This window comes from Durio zibethinus, chromosome 2, assembly GCF_047325235.1.
Source record: "Durio zibethinus cultivar Kanyao isolate XHJ-2024 chromosome 2, ASM4732523v1, whole genome shotgun sequence".
Taxonomy (NCBI): Eukaryota; Viridiplantae; Streptophyta; class Magnoliopsida; order Malvales; family Malvaceae; genus Durio; species Durio zibethinus.
This window is the reverse complement of record NC_143163.1, coordinates 33,962,750-33,983,188: the sequence shown is the minus strand read 5'-3', so window position 1 is coordinate 33,983,188 and position 20,439 is coordinate 33,962,750. Positions and strand designations below refer to the sequence as shown.

General features: G+C 32.6%; 3 protein-coding genes across 6 annotated transcripts; 1 reads left to right on the top strand and 2 right to left on the bottom strand.

The window, feature by feature from the left end:
* Nucleotides 1–1,176: 1,176 nt before the first annotated feature.
* Nucleotides 1,177–5,852, bottom strand: LOC111317942 (T-complex protein 1 subunit epsilon). Its single transcript, XM_022920477.2, has 9 exons — nucleotides 5,507–5,852; nucleotides 4,759–5,077; nucleotides 3,419–3,767; nucleotides 3,114–3,246; nucleotides 2,929–2,981; nucleotides 2,532–2,634; nucleotides 1,806–1,972; nucleotides 1,602–1,715; nucleotides 1,177–1,503 (listed from the first exon to the last, which is right to left on the bottom strand). The coding sequence occupies exons 1-9, from the start codon at nucleotides 5,703–5,705 to the stop codon at nucleotides 1,333–1,335; spliced, it is 1,608 nt and encodes a 535-aa protein (XP_022776212.2). The 5' UTR covers nucleotides 5,706–5,852; the 3' UTR covers nucleotides 1,177–1,332.
* A 5,606-nt stretch (nucleotides 5,853–11,458) lies between these two features.
* Nucleotides 11,459–12,330, top strand: LOC111317458 (anther-specific protein BCP1-like). The gene has a single exon (XM_022919880.2). The coding sequence runs from the start codon at nucleotides 11,790–11,792 to the stop codon at nucleotides 12,162–12,164; it is 375 nt and encodes a 124-aa protein (XP_022775615.1). The 5' UTR covers nucleotides 11,459–11,789; the 3' UTR covers nucleotides 12,165–12,330.
* A 2,131-nt stretch (nucleotides 12,331–14,461) lies between these two features.
* Nucleotides 14,462–20,292, bottom strand: LOC111317941 (uncharacterized). Of its 4 annotated transcripts, XR_016332589.1 has the most exons (3): nucleotides 19,650–19,785; nucleotides 16,739–18,843; nucleotides 14,462–15,014 (listed from the first exon to the last, which is right to left on the bottom strand). XR_016332589.1 is itself a non-coding variant. In XM_022920473.2 (2 exons), the coding sequence occupies exon 2, from the start codon at nucleotides 18,832–18,834 to the stop codon at nucleotides 16,894–16,896; it is 1,941 nt and encodes a 646-aa protein (XP_022776208.2). In that variant the 5' UTR covers nucleotides 18,835–18,843; nucleotides 19,650–19,790; the 3' UTR covers nucleotides 16,479–16,893. The 4 variants fall into 4 exon arrangements, 3 of the variants coding, with proteins under 3 accessions (XP_022776208.2, XP_089608736.1, XP_022776209.2); XM_022920473.2 differs by lacking the exon at nucleotides 14,462–15,014 and having other exon boundaries at nucleotides 16,479–18,843; nucleotides 19,650–19,790; XM_089752610.1 differs by lacking the exons at nucleotides 14,462–15,014; nucleotides 19,650–19,785 and adding an exon at nucleotides 20,272–20,292 and having other exon boundaries at nucleotides 16,653–18,843.
* Between the last annotated feature and the right edge of the window lie 147 nt (nucleotides 20,293–20,439).

Here is a 20,439-nt window from a genome sequence, read left to right as displayed (position 1 = left end):
TGAACTTGGCTCAAGACCACTTTTTGCTTGTTGATTGCGACTGCCTGTTGGTTCCCGTGACAAAGTTGATAGCTTGGGGGCCTAGATCTTGATTTTTTTTTTTTCGTTTAAATATAAAGTTTTTGTAGGAAATTAGGAATGCCTCATCCTATTTTCCATTTCGACCGACACCAATATTTCACGAGCAAGTAATTAAGGTTTCTTAGCTATTATTAAAGCTACTGTCTGCGACAATTCCGGTTGCAATAAATGCCCCAATCGCTACCATAGCATCTATAAATAGCAAATGAGACATTGGTATTTGGTAGTATTTGATAGTACTCTTTCAAGATAATGATATTTAATTCAAACCGCGAATTTTCCAGTTTTAAGGCCAAACTATGCAACTGTAGACCTTGGGAAGGTGTTTCATTCATTTAATAGATGTAAGTAATTAAACTCAAACTTAAAATGTTTTTTCTAAATGAAATTACGTAGTATAAATAAAAATTATAAATTACAATCAAAATCATTTTTTTAATTTTAGAATGGAACATTGAACTTTATTCTTTTAACAAAATATCATGCATCAATTATTAAATTAAATGTTAAGATAACCAATCAAATAACTTTGAATATTTATCAAATAATAAATTCATGAAAAAATAAATAAACAAATCAATTAAAAAATAAATTATCATAAAGTTAAACTAAAGTCACCTTAAGCCTAAGTATAGCTAAATTCGAACATCAAATTTATAGGTTTTAAGATTTTACTTTCCTCGACAATATTTCATTGGTAACAGTCGGACAGACTACAATATAAAATATTGATTTAATTCGATTTAATCATGCAAAATTGGTTCCATTATAAACATTTGGACAACCGTTTAATAACGTTAAAAATCCAACCAAACGAGTGGGCCATAATTAGGCCACTACAACCTAAAATTGATGTGACCTAAACCTTTAGATCCTTGAGTGATGACCAGACAATTGAGCGTAAATATGCACCACTTTTTTTTTTGGATCCGACGCTTCTCCAGACCAGTCCTCACACTTTCGAATTCTTGCCATATATAAAAGAAGCTGATCAATGCTCTGAAATGAAGCATTTGGTTTTTATTTTTTATTTTTTATTTCCTTTTTCAGTTTAGGCGTTTGTTTATTTGAACATAGAAAAAATAAGCAATCACATAAACAAGAGTGATCATTGTACCAATCAAATGGAGTGGCAGTCGAAAAATTATAAGCAAAACATGTTTCTCTCAAATGAACACATGGTTCCAGATTGAACCATACAAAACCATCAAAATAGGGTAACCTCGGGTTGAACCAGTTTTACCTTAAATCTCAGTAGTCAGATGGGGAAATGACATCATCAATTTTCAAAATCATCTTAACAACTTGTGTTGCCAGCAACATCTGCTGCTGCTTCCCAATCAGGGTCTCAAACACGTTTTGCTCGCGCATATCATTAGTCCCAACATCATTGCAATCTATTCCAAAGTGAGGGTTATTCTCCTGCAATTTGGATGTGAAGATAAATTTTCAATAATACTCCATGCTGGTGAGATTACACAAGATCAAACCGGTCATCATACTAATTACTAGTAATTTACCTTAATTTGCTGAGATTTCACTGCAGATAGTGTCTCAATGGGTTGGAGGCCGCTATTCTCAGCCAGGGCCATGGGGATAGAATCTAAAGCATCAGCAAATGCTCGGATTGCATACTGCATATAAAAGAAAATTGATATAATATAATTACTCCAACAAAAAAGGAATACTATGATATTTAGATAATTAAATGTGCTTCTTCTTACCTGCTCAACGCCCGGATATTTATCTGCAGCTGCCTCTACAGCAATTGAGCAAGAAATCTCAGCTGAGCCACCACCATAGACAATAGAATTGTTGCGAATGAGATTCCTGGCCACACACAATGAATCATGGATACTGCGCTTTGTCTCCTCTATCATCATCTTGTTTCCTAATGAATCATCAAACACAGAGGACATCATCTATAGACATATATGCCTAATCCATCTCAATTCAGCTTAGTGAGTTCCACCTTGGAATATCCTACCCTTTGTTACTTTTGGCTCTCCAAAACATTATACAGTGTAAAAGCAAATGAAAGCAAGAAATGTCTTGGTGTGTGTTGAAGTGTTGTGTAAGCTTTATCCTAACATTACTCTTCAACCAAATCAATTTCCTATTTGTCTATTTGGCTTTACAAGTTAGCTGGTAAAAACAGCCTTGCTCCAAAACCTTCTCCAACAAGATACTAATAAGACTGGACTAGGCAGCATATTTTACAACCAACAATTTAGAAACAGGGAATTAAACACAAGTAATTAACTTAGCAGACCAAGTGTGTGGACTTAAGCCAATTCAAGATACAAAATCAAATCATAAAGTCGTCAACCCTCTAATTTTCAATAGCTCCCATTCTTAACACTAAATAAAGATAACTCATTATCTATTGAACATAATGTAATAAGCCACAACTAAATTGCAACCAAATAGAACAAGGGGAAAGAATCTACCTCCACGAATAAATATGGTTACAGCCCTTGAATTTGCACAGTGTTCAATGTACAACATTTTATCTTTTGTGGTGCCAAAAGACTTCTCTCTGACCAAACCAGCCTAAAAAATAGAATAAAATGGCAAATAAGTGCTTCCTGTAGGATGATGCAATGACAGGCGAGTAATCAGAGATTTTTAAATGTAAAAACTTCATCAAACATAAATTGCTAGTCCAAATGAGCAACACTCTAGGGATTGCTTTAACTAAAAGTCATTAAATGTTGAATCATCTCACTTGAGCTTCACCAGTTGTCCTCTATCTAATGTATGAAAAATTTTCCAGGAGATGAATCTATCTGGCACACATTTCTAAGCAATGTAATATAGACTAGTAAGGAATGGAGCAAAACATACCCTTCCCAACTTTTCAGGGGTCAACTCCTGGAACCTTGGCACAATCCTTCCACCTATGAAAATAAGTATAATTAGATTGCTGATAAGGTTGCACACTATATTAGCAGCTAAATATCTATCTATCTATCTATCATGAAGTTGGCTAGCATGTCTTCAAAATGACAATAAGCTAAAAAGAAACAAACCTGTAGCTATTGCTATGAGCTCCAACTCCACACCACCAACCCATCTGACAGCAGGCAAGTTACGGTGCATTAATAAATGATTTGCCTCATCATCAAACCCCCATTGACAGATAACCAAGGTAGCACCAACATCCTGCAACAACATTACTATCAGAACAAGTTGTCTACCCCAAAATTGCAAAGGTGACCGTACCAACATCCACCCCCTCTCTTCCCATAAAGAATAGTTTAAAGCATTAAAGAATGTGAAATATCAACCAAAAATTAAAAAAGAAATTTCTCAGAACTCCAATCTGCAGCCATACCTTGCACTTCTGAACCATGTCATCAAAATACTTTTGCTCTTGCTCACGCAAAGTCTGAAACTTTTCCACCGTATCAATCTCTACCTTATGTTTAGTCTTAGGCTTAGGTGGCTCAAATGGGCAAGTTAATATGGCAATTTTCGCATCTTCAATTTGCTTTGGCATCTGTGGATGACTCATGTCTTTGTCAACAGTGATTCCATATATAAGCTCAGTATCTTCCAATTGTCCCCCAACTTTCCCCTCAACCTTTATCAGATCTAAATTGACATCTTTTCTCTCTAGATCAGCAACAGAAAGAACTGCTTTAACAGAAATTTCAGCCAAAGGGCGCTTGCATCGGTTCACACTGAAAAACAATGAGAAACGGTTACAAATTCAGAACACACAACATATACACCATACATCTGTCTAGCATTGCATTCACAATTTATCACTCTCGACATTTTGCATTGAATCCCAATATTAGGAGACTCACTTCTCAATACTAGAAGTTTAAGAATTGCTAAATGAAGGCAAGAGCTATTTTAACTAAGCTAAGTGCCACCTAATTCAGATGGTTCAACACTCCACCATAAACACCCTAGTCACAGCCAAAACAGCCCTAGCTATTTCTGTTTTGCAAACATCACAACAATTCAACACTGAGAATTGATTATAAGGGGAACATATAGTCAAAAGAACTATCGATCAAGATTAACCAATATACTTGCAAGTTAAGGCATTGAACTAACATTTAGATGTGGTGTTCTTACCAAACAAGATGATACTACCACCAGCCATCTGTTTAACAGCTTCCACAACATAATGTGCTAAAGTGAAGCTTAATGGCACCTAGTATGATCAAAGCATCATCTAAAGGAAAATCTTTATTCAATTTCAGACTAGTATACAAGAAATATATAAATACAATTAATTTCATTTAACATCATTCTGATAGCAACAAAATGCAACCATGATCCTGTAATCTATTGGTGGAGATAGGGTATCAGAATTAGCAGACAAGTAGGATAGATGACATTTTCAGCAAAAAAGCACCATCTTGAAACAAATTAGACATAATTTTCTCCTTATAGCAGAGCAAAATTTAGCCAACGGCAACATCAGAAGCTTGTACAATGCCTGTTATAGTTACAATATGAATGTTTCTAGTCATGCATTAGCCAATGTGAACATTGCTTAAGGCAATAGAAATTGTCAAGTACATCAGCTAGTACAATGCCTGTTATAGTTACAATATGAATGTTACTAGTCATGCATTAGGCAACGTGAACATTGCTAAAGGCAATAGAAATTGTCAAGTACAGCAATAGACCAGGACAAAGAGCTAGGAAACTTACATTTTCGAGGACAGTGTGGTCATGCAAGTTTGAACCAAGGGCTCTATATTTGTTGGTCCAAAATCAAACTTCTGAGCTATTCGCTCCAAATGCTCAACAGCTATTCTAGAAGCCATTTCATAACCCTCTGCAATCCGAATGGGATGAATCCCACGTTCTAATAGCCGCTCTGCCTGCTCTAGAAGTGCTCCAGCCATGACAACAACACCAGTTGTTCCATCACCAATTTCATAATCTTGACTCCGAGACAGTTCAACCATCAACTTTGCAATTTGATTGTCAACATCCATCTGCTCCAATATTGTCGCCCCATCATTTGCTGATAACATCCAAAAAAAAAAAAAAAAAGCAAATACATCAGGAAACTTTGAAAACGGTCTAGTGTATAATTTCACAAACAAATCTAAAACCCTTAATTTTAACGTTTACTCGTTAAGTTCGATGCTCTGTACTGAAACATTAAGATTATAACCTTAAATCAGCTAATTTTATCTACAGTAAATTTACCCAAACCTTAGTTTCCAGTTCAAAAACTAGTAAGCTCGTAAGGTAACTACAAAATCCTAAAATTACCAATAAACCTGCATTCTCTTCACAAATAGCTTAGTCTAACTTATCATTTCGAAGTTCATGTCAAACAGATCCATAACAGAAATTCATTTCCAAAATTCAAGTAAACAGAAACTTGGAGATCAAGAAAAAGTTTTTGAAAAAAAAAAAAAAAAAACAAAGGTGAAAAGGGCTTAACTGATGGTGACATCGCCATCGGGGCTTTGGAGCATCTTATCCATGCCTTTGGGTCCTAGAGAGGTTCGGAGGATCCGAGCAACCGCTTTGCCGGCGGAAATGTTGGCCTTTTGGGCTTCGATCCCTCTCAGCCTCGTTTTCTGCTCTTGCTCTTTTATTATAATGAAAGGCCTCCCGTACTCGTCGAACGCCAACGCCATTTTCTCCAAGCTTTACGGTTTCCTCGCCGATATACTCTTCTTCTTCTCCTTATTTAGTGTTTCAGAGTAGGCAGTGAGAAGATGAGTGTGGAAGATTTTGAGCGAAATGTTGCTCCCTTTTCCTTTTTCTCTGTGATTTCAAAGCCCTAACACAAGTGACTTTTCTTGTAATTTCAAACCATTTCTTCCGCCCAAATTTTTGGGCCTGCTACCTCTAAATGTTGCTTAGGTCCATTAGTCACTGAAAAGAGCATGGCCCATTAAGATTTGACCCAAGCAAGAGGTTTGCATTTTTCCCTCTAAGAAATTAAATATTATTTTTTTTTTTTTGCAACAATGATATGCAAATTACGTTAAACTATCAGTTATAATAATATATATATACACATATATTATATTACAATATATATAGTTATCAAATAAAATTTACTTATGTGAACGCTTGCATGAATATCTCTTTTTTTAATACATAAGAAAATCTCTTAAAAAATTTTTTTAATGATACATAAGATATTTATTAATTTTAAATTATTTATTAAAAAATATATTTCAAAAACTATTAAATTATCTAAAAATTTTAAATTTTAAATAAAAACCAATTTGAATTCAAATAAAATTCTCTTATCCCATGTATCACCTCATCCCTCATCACATTCAACAAACCAATCGGATGGACCTTCCTTCTATTAAGGCTTTCTCTCATTCACAGAATCAAACTCTATGATGGCTTGAATCTCTTCCCTGTCGACATTAATATAATCACATTTTCGCTATGTAGAAACATAACAAAGAGGGTGACTGTCTTCTTTTTAAACATCTTTAAGAGTAAGCAAGCAAGCTAGGGCAAGTGAGTTTGGAAGCGCATGAGTATCTCAAACCCCTCTCTCTCCCCTTTCAGCCAGCCTATCTTAGCCCCTATTTTAAAAAAATGTATCAGTAGGACGTAGACCGAATATAAATACAAGTTTACCTGTCTTCCCAAAGAAAGTGGGTTATTTTTTCAAGCAAAAATAGGTTTTCAGACTTAATAACATGGCTTTTGTCACACTATGCCCTTAACTTGGCTCTAATCACTTAAAAAAAAGTCATTTCAAAGGCTCCTTTTCATCCTTTAACCTTTGCCTTGTGTTATGATCGCCATCATTTCTATTGTGCAGTTTTTTGTGCTTCCCTATCTAAAAGCAAAGCACCATCAATGTCAGCCAAACTTAGAATTAGACTGCCAACCCTCTAACTCAAGATTCCAAAACTGTTCCATCTTTTTGAAATCTTGACTGCTATCAATCATCATGTATATTCTTCTTTTTAACGTATACCAAATTCCCACCCAAGTCTTTGTTGTTTGAAAAGGCTGCAGCTGATGTGTTCCTTTGTTGAGAAATCATGGCAATTAAGGGTGCAGAACGGGCTAGAATTCTTTAGTACAAGGCTGCCAGCTCTACTATAGGCAATTCAAACATTATTTTTAGCGGGCCTTTGCAACACCCTTATGCTCTTATGACTTGGATGATCAACTACATACTTTCTTTTTTCTTACAATGAACTAATCAGTTTGATTGTTAATTCTTGTAGTACTAACTGTTCAAAGATGCTGCACTCGAGCATTTGGCGTTTAATGATTGATGCATAACCTCTCTCTATTAATATGAAATTAAGGGAGAGATTTGAGCACTAGAGGTACTCTTTGTGTGAATTTATATAATTGGGTTTTGCTTTTACTGATACTGTTGTTTCTCTTACTTTACCATTTGGTTTTCAATTTTTTAGGTCAATTACGTACATTTAATTCTTGTTCTATTTTTAATATAGGCTCTTAATCTTATATATATATATATATATATATATATATATATTGGTAATTTGATAACTGACAAAAATACGTAATACATGCATAATATATTTTTTTGTTCTTATAAAAAATAAATTTTCATTTTCATTTTTTTTTATTTTGATAAACATCTGCTATCTTTTTTCTTATTTTGTTTAGCAATTTAAACAAGATCATAAAAGTATAAATATGATAATATTTTTTTTATATATATAATTGAATTTATCATGCAACAATATTTTTGTTATTTTAAAAAATAATGCAAGGTGCATTCAATTAATCTTTCAAAATATAAGAAAAATTCAATTCTCTTTAGTCATGATCTTGGAATATTATATTTGGATCAAATTCATGGTTTTTTCATCTCTATTTAAAGTATTTTCAAGATCTTAAATTGAATTTTTTGTAATCTTTGTAAGAAGGGTGACCTCAATTGAACAATTCTTGCATAAATTGTTCCCTTCAGTATACAAAACAATGAATGATGAAACCAATCATGAAAGTGATTACTACAAATTTGATAACTAGCTATTGACCCTGTTCACCTCTTCCCTCTGTTGCTTTGGCAGCTTGCTTTGTTGTTTCAATGGTAACAAGGATTTTTGGACGAAAAGATTCCGCATGTTTTGGAGGCCTTGCTTTCTTTTTGCTGGTTCAATTTTCAATGGTATTGCCATGAATGTTGAACTCATAATCATTGGCTGTTTGCTGCGAGTGTTGGGTTTAAATTTGAAGAAAGTTTATTTTATTTTATTATTTTAACTAATAATGTTTAATATATATTTGAAAGTTTTTTATTTTTAGTTATTCAAAATTTTAATTTTCTTATAATATATCTGATATATATGTTTTAAATATTTAAATATAATTTTAGAAAGAATAATAATCTATGTGTATTCATACATATTTAAATAGATAAAATTATTTTAACTTTTCTTTTTGACACATAGGAATATTTTTAAATTTTCCTTTTATAATAACATATAATATATTTCCTAATTTTAGACTGTTTATAAAAATATATATATTTAAAAAATTATTGAATTATTCAAAATTTTCAAAATATAAATGAAAAATCAATTTAGATTTAAAATAATTAAATAGATAAAATTATTATTTTTGTAAGATTTTATTTAAATAAGTAAAATTAATTCTTATTTTTTATTTATGGATTAAATAAATATATTTAAAAATTATTGGTTATCCAAATCTTTTTAAGATATATTTGTTTGAAAGTTTTTTAATTATTCAAAGCTTTTTTTTCAACTAAAAAAATCATCTTTATTTATTAAATATACATATACTATATATATATATATATATATATATATATATACTATATGTATATTTAATAAATATATATATATATATATCTCTTCGAGGTTGTATTACAAGTAAAAATTATAAATATAGTCAAATATTTTCAACATAATATATATTCACACTAAAAATTATATATATATATATATGCATATATATATTTCAACATACACTCACACCTCAAAAGATATATTATATGGACGTCTATGTTGATAATTTTTTTAAATGACATATAGAATAGTTTTTTAAAATAATAAGATGGTTTTTTTTAATTACAAATTAGATAATATTAAATTTATTTAAATATCAAAATTATTCAAATTATAATTAAAAATCAAATCAATTTAGAGATGTATTTTTTAAAGTTAAAAATATGAAATATGGATTATATTTTCATAATAAATAATTTTAGTTGTTTATCAAATAATCTTATTTAAGAAATTATTTAATTATCAAAATCTTTCTAACATATTTAAAAATTATAAAGATTAAGTTTATCAAAGCTTTCAGTAACTTTTTTTTTATCTTGATTTGAATCAATACAAAATTCTCAAAAATTTATATAAAACATTGAAAATTCAAACAATTTTTCATAATAAATCTTTAAATAATAAATCTATCAAAAGGATTATATCCATCTCAAGTCTAATTATCAAATTTATATTTCAAATATATGCAAAAAAAATTGATTTCATCTTTATTACTTATTATATCCCTTTTAAATTAAAAAAATTAATTTAAAATTTATCTATTCAATTTTAATTGCCACTAAAAAATTTTTTTATAAATTTAAGATTACAAATGTAATGTGTTATATCAATTTTTTATTTTTTTTCAATTTCCAACTTTTTCCAAATAATTTATAATTTTTTAAGATATGTTTTATTACTGTTTCAATTTTATTCTTATGAAAAAAAAATTTCAATTTATTTTTTCCTGTATTACGTATCTTCTAATATTTTCATATTTTATTCAGCAATTTAATAAGATTATAAAAAAGAAAGTATATTGATACTTCTTTTATTATTTAATTTATCATTCAATAATATATATGTCTTTGTTTTTAAGAAAAGGCATATTTTATTTTTATTTGATATAATTTTATATGTGTATAAATATTATTGAAAGTAAAAATGATTCTAATGAAAGACATATCATTTTCTTTTTACTTTTTTCAAAAATTATATTTTTATAAGAAGTCAGTATATATATAAATTTTTTATATATAATAAATTTTGAAATATAATTTTTGAAAGAAATTAATTTATATGTGTTACTTATATTAAATAAATAAAATTATTTCGTGCATTGCACGGGTTTTAATCTAGTTTATTGATAAAGTATTATATTTTTAACTGAATGTTCTTAACTTAAGTTAATAGTTTGATCAATCGAAATTGATTGAATTTGATTAAATAAATTCAATTAATTCAATAATAATCAATTAAATGAAATAATTTAATCAATTAATTCATTTAATTTTTTATTTTTAAAATTAATAATTAAACCAAAAGATTTAAGGGATTTTCTTAATAAGTTTTTAAATACATTATATATAATATAAATAGATATACAATAATTTTTTATTTATATTTTTAAGAATGGTAAACATATTATTAGATACAAAATTATAAGATGAGTTTTTTTAATTGAAAATTATTATAAAATTATTATTTAAAATTAATGATGAAAAGTGATGAAAATATTCACATTTTTTATCAAATTAACTGAATTAATTGATCTTATGACAATTCAATTATTAGAAATAAATCAATTAATTTTGGTTATTTTCTAAAAGAGATCAATTAAATCAATTTTTAATTTTTCATAATCAAATCAACAAAACCAACCGACTTATCTATAGAAACAATCAATAAAGCAAAATATTAGTCTACGAAAACTCCATTTATTTTGTAAAAAATGATTTTTAAAAGTTAATTTTCAAATGTTTATTTGAGAAAATTAATTGATCAACAAAAAATTATTTATTGATCAATGAAAAATAAAACTATTTTTTTATAAATTGTATTACAAATTTAAAAAGAACACATTTTTCGAAAAAAATTATTTATGAGTAAAATTATTTATCAATACTTTTGAATATAATTTTATTTATAAATAATATTATAATATATTAATAAATATATTAATATTAATAAATAATATTATATTAATATATAATATACTATTAATATAATATATTAATAAATATTATTAATAAATAATATTAGAATATATTGATAAATAATATAAAGAATAAAAAATAGTTTTATTTTAAGTATTTTTTATATTAACATAATATTTTTAATATTAAATATTATTATTATTAAAATATAATTATTTTTTAATAATAATAATTTTAATAATAAATAATTTCAATATATTTTAATAATAAATTATTTTTAATATTTTAATAGTATATTAATATTATTTGAAAAAAAAAAAACAGATTTTTCAAAAAACAACTAAATAATGAAAAATATTTTTCATTAACTCATCCAAATAACAAAAAAAAAATTTAATTCAAAAAATATAAATATTTTTCAAAAATTATTTTTCCGAAATCAGGAGCCGAAATTTAGAAAAACAAAATTGCCCCGTAAAACCAAAGAACAGAATTAGCCAAATTTATTGTTCCTATAAATTAAGACAACAGAAAAACAACCTCTCCTGTCTAAATATGCATATGGTTTTCCTGAGTCCTCGCAAAGTATTTTGAAGTTTGAACCCGTGCATTGCGATAAACCCATTTACCATTCTTGTCCAAATTCAAACGCTATATAAATCTCTCCCACTCCCTCCTCTGTTGTGCGGTGTTTCTCTTTTGTTAATCAAACCTTAAAGAAGGACTGCATTTCTCCATCACCATTCTTTTTAATTATTTCTTGCTCTTCTCTTTCGTATCACAGCGAAGAAATCCAACCAAACAAAAAAATATGGCGCGCCAAGTCGTTGTTCTTGCTTTGGTCTTAATTGCCCTTGTCGGGCTGGTTTCCGCTGACACTCCTGCGTCTGCCAATGCTACTCCTAAGAGCAGTAGTACTAATGCATCCTCCCCAAGCAGCCAGGGAGGCACCGAGGCCGCCGCCGCACTCGCCGATGATGATGCCATTGGGAACACTGATGAAGCAGATGCACCCTCTAATAGTACTGGTGGAGATGCTAGTCTTGCTGTTGAAGGCCCTATTGGCAGTGAGGATGCAGCTAACAGTGCTGCTGGCACTGCTCAGCCTCCTAGCAGTGGTGCAACCGCCCTTGGGTTCTCAGCAGTCGCTGGAGCTGCTGCTATTGCTGGCTACTTCGTCTTCTAAATTTAGTTCCACTTAATGTTGCAGCAGCTTTTCTAGTTTTGGTCTGAGAAAAGCTGTCTTATTAATACATACTTGTTCGTTTACTTCATTTGTTTGTATCATAAGTCGAGGTTTGCATGCACAAGGCTTTTGTTTATGAATAAAGAAATGCGAGGGGTGCATCTCAAGGAGAATTTTCCCATATACTTAATTTGTTTTTAATTTGTCCATGCCATATCATTTGAAATATTCATTTTAGTTTTTAATTTTTCCAAAACTAAAGATATAAAATCATACTCATATTTTTATGCGAAAAACACTTGTGATATACATTACTCTTTTCTTAGATGCGCAAGAACGGTCAGAACCGCTTATAATTTGCTGATCTTAGGTCTTGTTACTCCTAAATAAATTAATTTTCTGTATAAATTTCATAATTTTCGACAGTGAATTAGCCCTCACATAATGATTGATTCTCGTTCCCATTGAAAGCCCAGCTAACAATGAAATCCACACTAATATTAGCCTCTCTAAACATGTGTTTATTTCGAATATATTTTACAATAAAAAAATTATATAAAAATTTACCACTTATAAATGTAAATTTTATATTATAAAATTTTGATAAATCTCACATCATTTTAAATTATAATGAATTAATTATAATATAATTATTGTGGATAATATACGCTCGTTTAATCTTGCATTAGTCCCCATCTCTTCTTTCACAACGAAAACACAGCATTGGTGTTTGGAGGTTGCTTTCCCTTTTATCCCTTTATCGCATTAGCGATCCTTACAGAGCAATATCGTTTTAAACTCTCAATTCAATGCATAATCAAACATGTGTATTCAGAACCATACCAAATTTCTGAATTAAACTCTGGCTCTAAGCACCAGATAGAGCCACAATCTTGTATTTTACCCCTTTCCTTCCTTCCCCCACCCACCACTCCAAAATTACACACGACTGCTTTTGAACCTCAATGTCACTGTGATTTCATTGGACTTAATAATTTGTACGTGGAGTAAGAGTTTATTGGGGGCATGGAAAAGGCTTCTTTTCATTCCCTCACTACAAAAGCTCAAGCCAATACAGCTTTGACAAACATATGGAGGCCTGAGAAAAATTCTTAAATTTGAGAACTAAAACGCAAGCAACCAAAGAAATAAACAATCCCTAATTGCAATAGTAGCTGATGGCCATTGGCTAACAGTCTCTGCTATTGAGAAAGCATAGGCATTCTATATAAATAATCTCAGAATGGACACAAGCAAAGACACCTTTCAAGTTCAAGGTAGTCATTAATGACCCTTATTACCATGGCATGCCGAAAAATGGCAAGAGAAAGGCTTTTAGAATGATTATTGTGGATGTTACAGTCCAATTGTGATTTCATGTATCCAAATCCAAAGTATGTCAAATTTTGCAATGCTAATTATCAAATTAGAAATCTCAATGCTGCTGCTGATTACACATGTATATTATTTGATTCAGAAAATGAAATCCTTGCCTATAGTCCATGCAGTCTAAATATAGTGAGAGCTAGTTATGGTTGAAATCCAACCATCATGTAGAAACAAAAGAAGCAGCTGGAGGCGCATAAACTTAAACCAATCAATCAGGACAGGACAGGGGGAAGAATCACAGTCTTTAGTCTTCAACAAGTACAAAAAGGACCAATTAATTACACAGATTTACACCCTTCTCATCTTCTCCTGAAAGTTCTTGTATCAAATTTCTCAAAATCATATACAACCGGAAATCCAATTTCCCATGACAAAAAAAAACACCAGATGCATTAACTTGCAAGAATAGAAATCCTTACATACAACAATCACAAAAATATTTAAACAAATAAATGAAGAAAAACATGAAGAGCCTACATTCTGAAATTGCCAGGAGAATGTATTGCAACTTTTGTAGCCTTCCTCACTAGGCCATTGACACCCATCATCAGAAAGCAATGGAGCTTAACTGGCTAAAAACACCGTCAAGAATGATTTGTTGCTCCTCAATACAAATAGTATAAACATGGATAAAAGCCAGTGGATCTAACACACATTGTATGCTACATTGGTTTTCTTAAAAAGGAAAAAGACAGGAAAACTTGATCCATACAAGAGGTAATCATTACAAATAATATATTAGAATGGCCTTTCCAAGCTTTACTCCAACATACATATGACTAATACATCATCAAGCCACGATACAGAACCCAAATCAACCCAAATTTCTCCGCCCAGCACATAGAGAATGCAGCAGCAAGCCACAACTTGCCACTCCTAAGCTTAAGTATGATAACAAAAAAACTCCAGAACCTTTCACAATTTGATGGAAAGAAAATGCTTAAACAGAAACCGGAGTGTACATATGTTACATTGACAGTTACAGTTGGAACAGCAAACCCATGTTACAATTTGCATCTAGCTCATCTATACCTATTCTAAGACAAAGCTAACATATTAATTACAAGTGTATAAAGTATAAACAAGTGTTGGCCTCAATTTCTGTACAAAACTCCTATAAAGCAAATTAGAAAGCCAAATATGGTCATATAAACAATGAAAGAGGCCATTACAAGTTTTGGACCTAATAAACAGATTCAACTTTACAAGACAAAAAAATAAATGCTTTACAAGAAGACTGTAATGTAAGTGATGGTTGTATCCTGAAACATATCACTGATACCCAGTTCATGAATTCGGTGGGATTTACTTTCTTTCCAGAGGTTAAAGTTTCTTAGCAATGCTCAGAAAAAAAAAAGATATTTTTGCACACTTGAAAGGCCAAAGCAAATATCAGAGGAAGCCAATGAAGCCAGCCATTCTAACACATCTTCCTCAACAAAGAGTTGCCCATTCCACTCCCTGGATGTGATGAGAAGAAGAAACCCCCATGTCAATAGACATTAAAGAGGAAAAGAAGAAAAAAGAAAAAGTGAGCGACACCACCCGAAATCTACCCACATCACTAATTGACAGTATGTTAGAAAAAGCATCACATCATATTTTTAATAGTAAAAAAAGTCCAATGGTACTAGGAGTCCTATAGGCATGACACTCGTCTCTATGAGACAACTAGTAGGATTAGATGATGAGCACATAGGCATATTCAGGCTCACATTGAATAGGAGTATGCAGAACCTCTTTAACAATTGGGCACTATAAAAGGAAATTATAGTATTCTAGGTAAAATATTGTTTTAAAACCGACTCTGTGTCAGAGGATTACTTTGGCATTTCAACATTTCATAAAGTTCAAAACTTCAGAACACTATGTCACCAGGGGATAGAATGGGAAAATAAAGAATGAAAAAAAGGAAAAAGATTAAGAAGACAGAAAAAAAAAAAAGGTTAGCACCATCAGAGGAGAAAGGAAAAAAAAAAAAAGGTACACTCTAGGCAACCCTGCATTCTGTTATCACCCTAGCACAATGCTTTTTCAGCTGAACATTCGCAAACATCCACAGACTACTTTGCAACCTTTATCAGGGACCAAGTAACTCTCAGTTAAAACCTAAGAAAGAGATCCTAGAAGCCTGGAAGCCAAGACATCAAGTAAGGTGAATGATACTGGCTCATCATAACTGGCACAATACCATTATTTAGAAAACGAAAGGCACATTTGAATGCCAAGAACCATGTGGTGTGTTGGTAGATTGCTAGACTCTTAGTTCCAGCAACCATGATTCAATCCAACGTACCCTCAAATACCAAAAAAGAAAAATAAGGCACACTTGAAATGTGGAAGGAAGATTATTTGGGTACGAAAGCATAAAATTATACATGAAATTCCCAAACTCTAACAAAATAAAAAATACTGAATGGGGGAAAAGACAATTGATGACTGGATACAAAAAAAAGTAAAACTCTCTAACACATAGAACAGCCACCAAAAGTCAAGTTTCAAACTTTTGAAAGAGGTAAAGGAAAAATCATGCAATGGTTTTAACAATGTATAATGCGTATCATGATATTCAGCTACATGCATTATTAAAAAAAAAAATCTGTCAATTGAAAAGCAAGTGGTATGCATATAGAAAAAGAACATGTAAAAAACAAGTGAGGAAGAAAGAACCAGAGAACATCATGACACATGATTGAATCAGCAAGATAGTGAAAAAAGAGATGAACTTCATTCTCACTCCATCATACGCATCATCTAGCAATGTCTAAAGGTTTAAAACAAGTAAGCTTCCTCTAAACCCCATAAAAAGATGTACAAAAAGATAAAAAGCTATAGCATAGAAATATTTCTTATCAACCAAGATCACAATCATATGACCACAAGATTTCTAACATATAAATTCCAACAATCGTATAAACAAGAAGATTTTCTAAAGTAGCATGATCACAAGCCAATAAAGCATTCCATTGAATATAGTGTTTGGCAGATAATTAAAAACCCAATGTGGATAGTCAGCTGTAGGATGTTAGAATTCCAAACCCACAAAGAATAACCACATCGAATAAAATACTATGTTTTCAAACACACGAATGCTAAGTCTTTCAGCTAATATTTGTTCTTTAGAATGCAATAAGAAAGGAAAGAGGAGTCTATTCTTCCCCGCCACACACACAAGTAGAACTTACTTCTTCCCTTAAGAAGCCACACTCTGCATATGGACCAACGATCATCATAGCGAACGCTGAAAAGAATATAGCAACCAAGGGAAGAGAAACTGAGAGTGAAAACTTAATTAAAGGTCTCATAAGAAACAGTAAAGAAGCATGCACAGACTATTCTGTCACTCTGATGGTAGGCGTCTCTTCTTCTCATAGTCCACATCCCTCAATCGAGACCTGCGCTCTTCTTCTGGCATTGCATGGGACCTGCTCCGAGATCTTGAAGAAGATTGTCCCCTATCCCAGTCATCATCATAATCCAAGTTGTGTTCTCGATGTCGATGCTCTCTGTAGCTGTCTTTTTCTTCCCTATAACGGTGTTCCCTATTCTCCCTTTCAGACCTGTCCCAATCTCGTTCCTTCTCATCACGATGCCTCCTATCAGAGTTGCCTGACCACTCACGCTCAGAAACCTGCTCTTTTTCCCGAGAGGCACCGCTTGACCTTCCTTTTTCATTATTCACATCCCCGTACCCATACTCTGAAGCACCATCTTCACCGCCATAACTAGACTCTCTAGTCCTGCGACCATGTTCATCTCCTCCCCACCCACCCATGCTTGTGTCAGTCCACATTCCTGCATGAGGTCCATCCATTCCAGATGAGCCCATCATTCCCATACCATTAGGTGCCATTCCACGGCCAAAGAAAGCAGGATTGACATGAGGAGCTACACTAGCAAGTCCCATTGTATTAATAGCTGGAAATGAAGGAAGCATGCCAGGAAAACTAGGTCCTGGAAAACCTCCATAACCACCTCCTCGACCCATATATGTTGGATCAAACCCTACACCCATCATGCCCTGTGGAGGCATCATGCCACCAGCAGGACCACCAAATGCATGGCCTACAAGTCCTTGTCCATAGGCCCCTGCACCATTAGCACCATTTCCAACTCCAGCAGAGCTCGCAACCATGTTCCTTACACCTACACCTCCCCTTCCTCTCATTGGTCCTCCACCTCGGTTGACTACTCCTTGACCGCCCCGTGCCCAGCCGCCCCTTCCATTGTTCCTTCCTGCATCCCCACTTTGGAAATTCATATTACCACCTCTCCCAAAACCATCATTTGGCCTCCTTCCTTGAGGCTGTGCTTGAGGCTGGCCCTGGTTTTTGTTCATATAAGAAGCTCCCATCTGCTTCAATGTCTGTGGTGAAGCAAAAGCCACAACACAAGCTCGCCCATTGAATATATAACCATTCATTCCCTCTTTGCATGCAGTTGCAGATGCTGAATCATAGAACTCAACCTGACAATACCCTTTGGATTTACCACTAGCTCTCTCATCAAAGAACTTAATCTCCTTCACCCTTCCATATTGAGATAAAACGCTCTCAAGCTCTGCATCAGTCGTCCACCAATGTAATTCTCCAACAAAAAGCATGGTTGGACCATTATCTATAGGTGGCTGAACCTGATTTTCGTTCATCATAGGATGATTGACATTCATACCCATTTGATTAGGTGGAACCTGTGAAGCACCTTGAGGACCACCAATACCTGAATTTAGAGATTGAGCAGGGTCATTGGCAATCTTTTGACGCACGACAGAAGGATCAATCCCAATCTTCTGGGATGTTGAAGTTAATCCATGAAAATTTTTTACTTGGGTATCACGGGTCACCTCCATAACACTGCCCTTCTGTGAAATAGTAGATCCAGATGGATAACTCTCAGATTCTATTTCTGATCTGTTAACAGCTGGGTGCGCCTCCTGCTCAGGATAACGGGCAGTAACATTGGGGTACTTCCCTTGAAATGAAATTCCAGGGATGTTTAGCCCTTTTGAACCCCCAGCTTCACCTCTCGGCTCAGGAGCCTCTTCTTTCTGAGCTTGAAGTCCAGTATTCCCCATGCTACCAGGCTGCGGTGGTGCCTCAGATTGTTGCAACTGAAGTAAACCTTCCCCAACATTAACATCATTGTAGAGATCATCATATTCATCATCCTCCCCAATCATCTCTTCATCTGCAAGAGCAGGTATGGCTCCACTTCCCTGATACTGTGTCTTTTGTGCCCCTCCAAACTCCTCATCTCCGAAATCTATTTGTTCTTCAGCCATATAGCCCAACTAATACCCATCAAAAGAGAAAAAGTTATTCCTAACTCCAGCCGTATGAAACTAAAGGCACCGTAAAGAAAAAAATAACTGTAAATCTAGTGGAATTACGTGGAGAATGCAAGCATTCCAGTACAAATGTAACGAAAGGGCAAAACATGCAAACTCTAAGTAAGGATAATTTTAGTAGCATATTCACACTAACCATAGATCTTAACCATATGGAAAACAGGGAAATCAATGTAATTGAATTCGTAGCAAATAAAAACAGCTCAGAGATGCGAAATAGAGAGAGATCTAGCAGCCAGATATCAAAACAAAGAATTAAAATTCCCATAACAAAGATGATAGAAAAGGCATCAATGCTTGAAACTTTACCAACATATTTTATCAAAATATCCATAGACAAGCCCTACCTACTTCATCAAATTATAAAAACCAAAGAGTAAGTAGGAAGTACATCAAAACACCAACTTGATAAATCCCGAGGAAAAAAAACCCAAACACCCAAGCCGTAAAATGTCATAAAACAGATAATTGTCAATTACCCAGTTCTCGAAGCCAAAGGAACCAACCATGATAGGAAACCAAAACGGGAAACAAATACAAATAAAATTAGAAAAGGGGAGGGAAAAATTAAGAAGCCCCACCAGTAGCAATCGAGTATGGAACACTGAAGCAAGAGAGAAACAAAGAAATCCTGGGTCTAGAAACACTAGCAGAAGAAAGCAAGATCATAGAATAAGGAATGAAAAATCAGAGTATGAGAGCTTAGATTTATTAATATTATTATGGTTTAAATGTTTTATTAATCTTACTCTTTCTTCCCTCCTGCTATGTGTTTGATTCTGCAGCTACCCTGGGACCTGGGTCAGAGTAAGACAAACACGAAAGATGGGTTTACCATTTTTTTTCTCTGATCTCTCTACTTTCTTATTACGACAAGTACTAGGACTAGTAAGAGGATCTCGTTTAATTAAGTGTTAATTTTTATTTTTTTTTTTGGATATGCAAAATGCAATAGTAAACTAGTGTTCTGGGTTGACAAATTTGCTGGTCCCTGCTTTTACTAATCATCTTAAATCTTTTTAGACTGTAACTTATTTTTTTTATTTGGTTATTCAGTAATTATAATTTGATTCTAATATAATAACTAATTATTTATATAGTTATATGAAAAATATCATATTTGACGATTCTAACCTAAAAGAAAGAAATTGATAGTTAGTTTTTTTTTTATCTCTTTTGGGAATATTTTTATTCCTAGTTGAACAGAGTTTTCCTGTTATGAAGCAAATAGACCAGAAAACCTGGGTTTTCTTAAAGGGTATCGTTTGAATTAGTTTTCAGTCCCAAAGCGCATGGTTTTCAGGAAAAAAAAAGGGCAACAATTTCCTCCTGTTAGATAAAAATGTGGAGATTAGATCCAATTAATCATACCTTTTATTGAAGCCTTGGAGCAAAGATCACTACTGGTTGACCAGGTGAGGACCAATATTTGGCATCATAAAGGAAAATGTGTACAAAAAAGTCACATGAGAACTGATAGTTCAGAGAGACAGAAACTTGTAATCATCGTTTAGAGAGACACTGTCCTTCCTCGTGAAA

Bases quoted from the DNA above. Each gene is read 5' to 3' on its own strand.
- LOC111317942 (XM_022920477.2), bottom strand. From the start codon at position 5,705: ATGGCGTTGGCGTTCGACGAGTACGGGAGGCCTTTCATTATAATAAAA. The intron at 3,768-4,758 runs GTAAGTTTCCTA...ATTGTTTTTCAG, and splicing joins ACCACACTGTCCTCGAAAAT to TGTGAACCGATGCAAGCGCC. The intron at 1,716-1,805 runs GTAAGAAGAAGC...TTTTATATGCAG, and splicing joins AATATCCGGGCGTTGAGCAG to TATGCAATCCGAGCATTTGC.
- LOC111317458 (XM_022919880.2), top strand. From the start codon at position 11,790: ATGGCGCGCCAAGTCGTTGTTCTTGCTTTGGTCTTAATTGCCCTTGTC.
- LOC111317941 (XM_089752610.1), bottom strand. From the start codon at position 18,834: ATGGCTGAAGAACAAATAGATTTCGGAGATGAGGAGTTTGGAGGGGCA.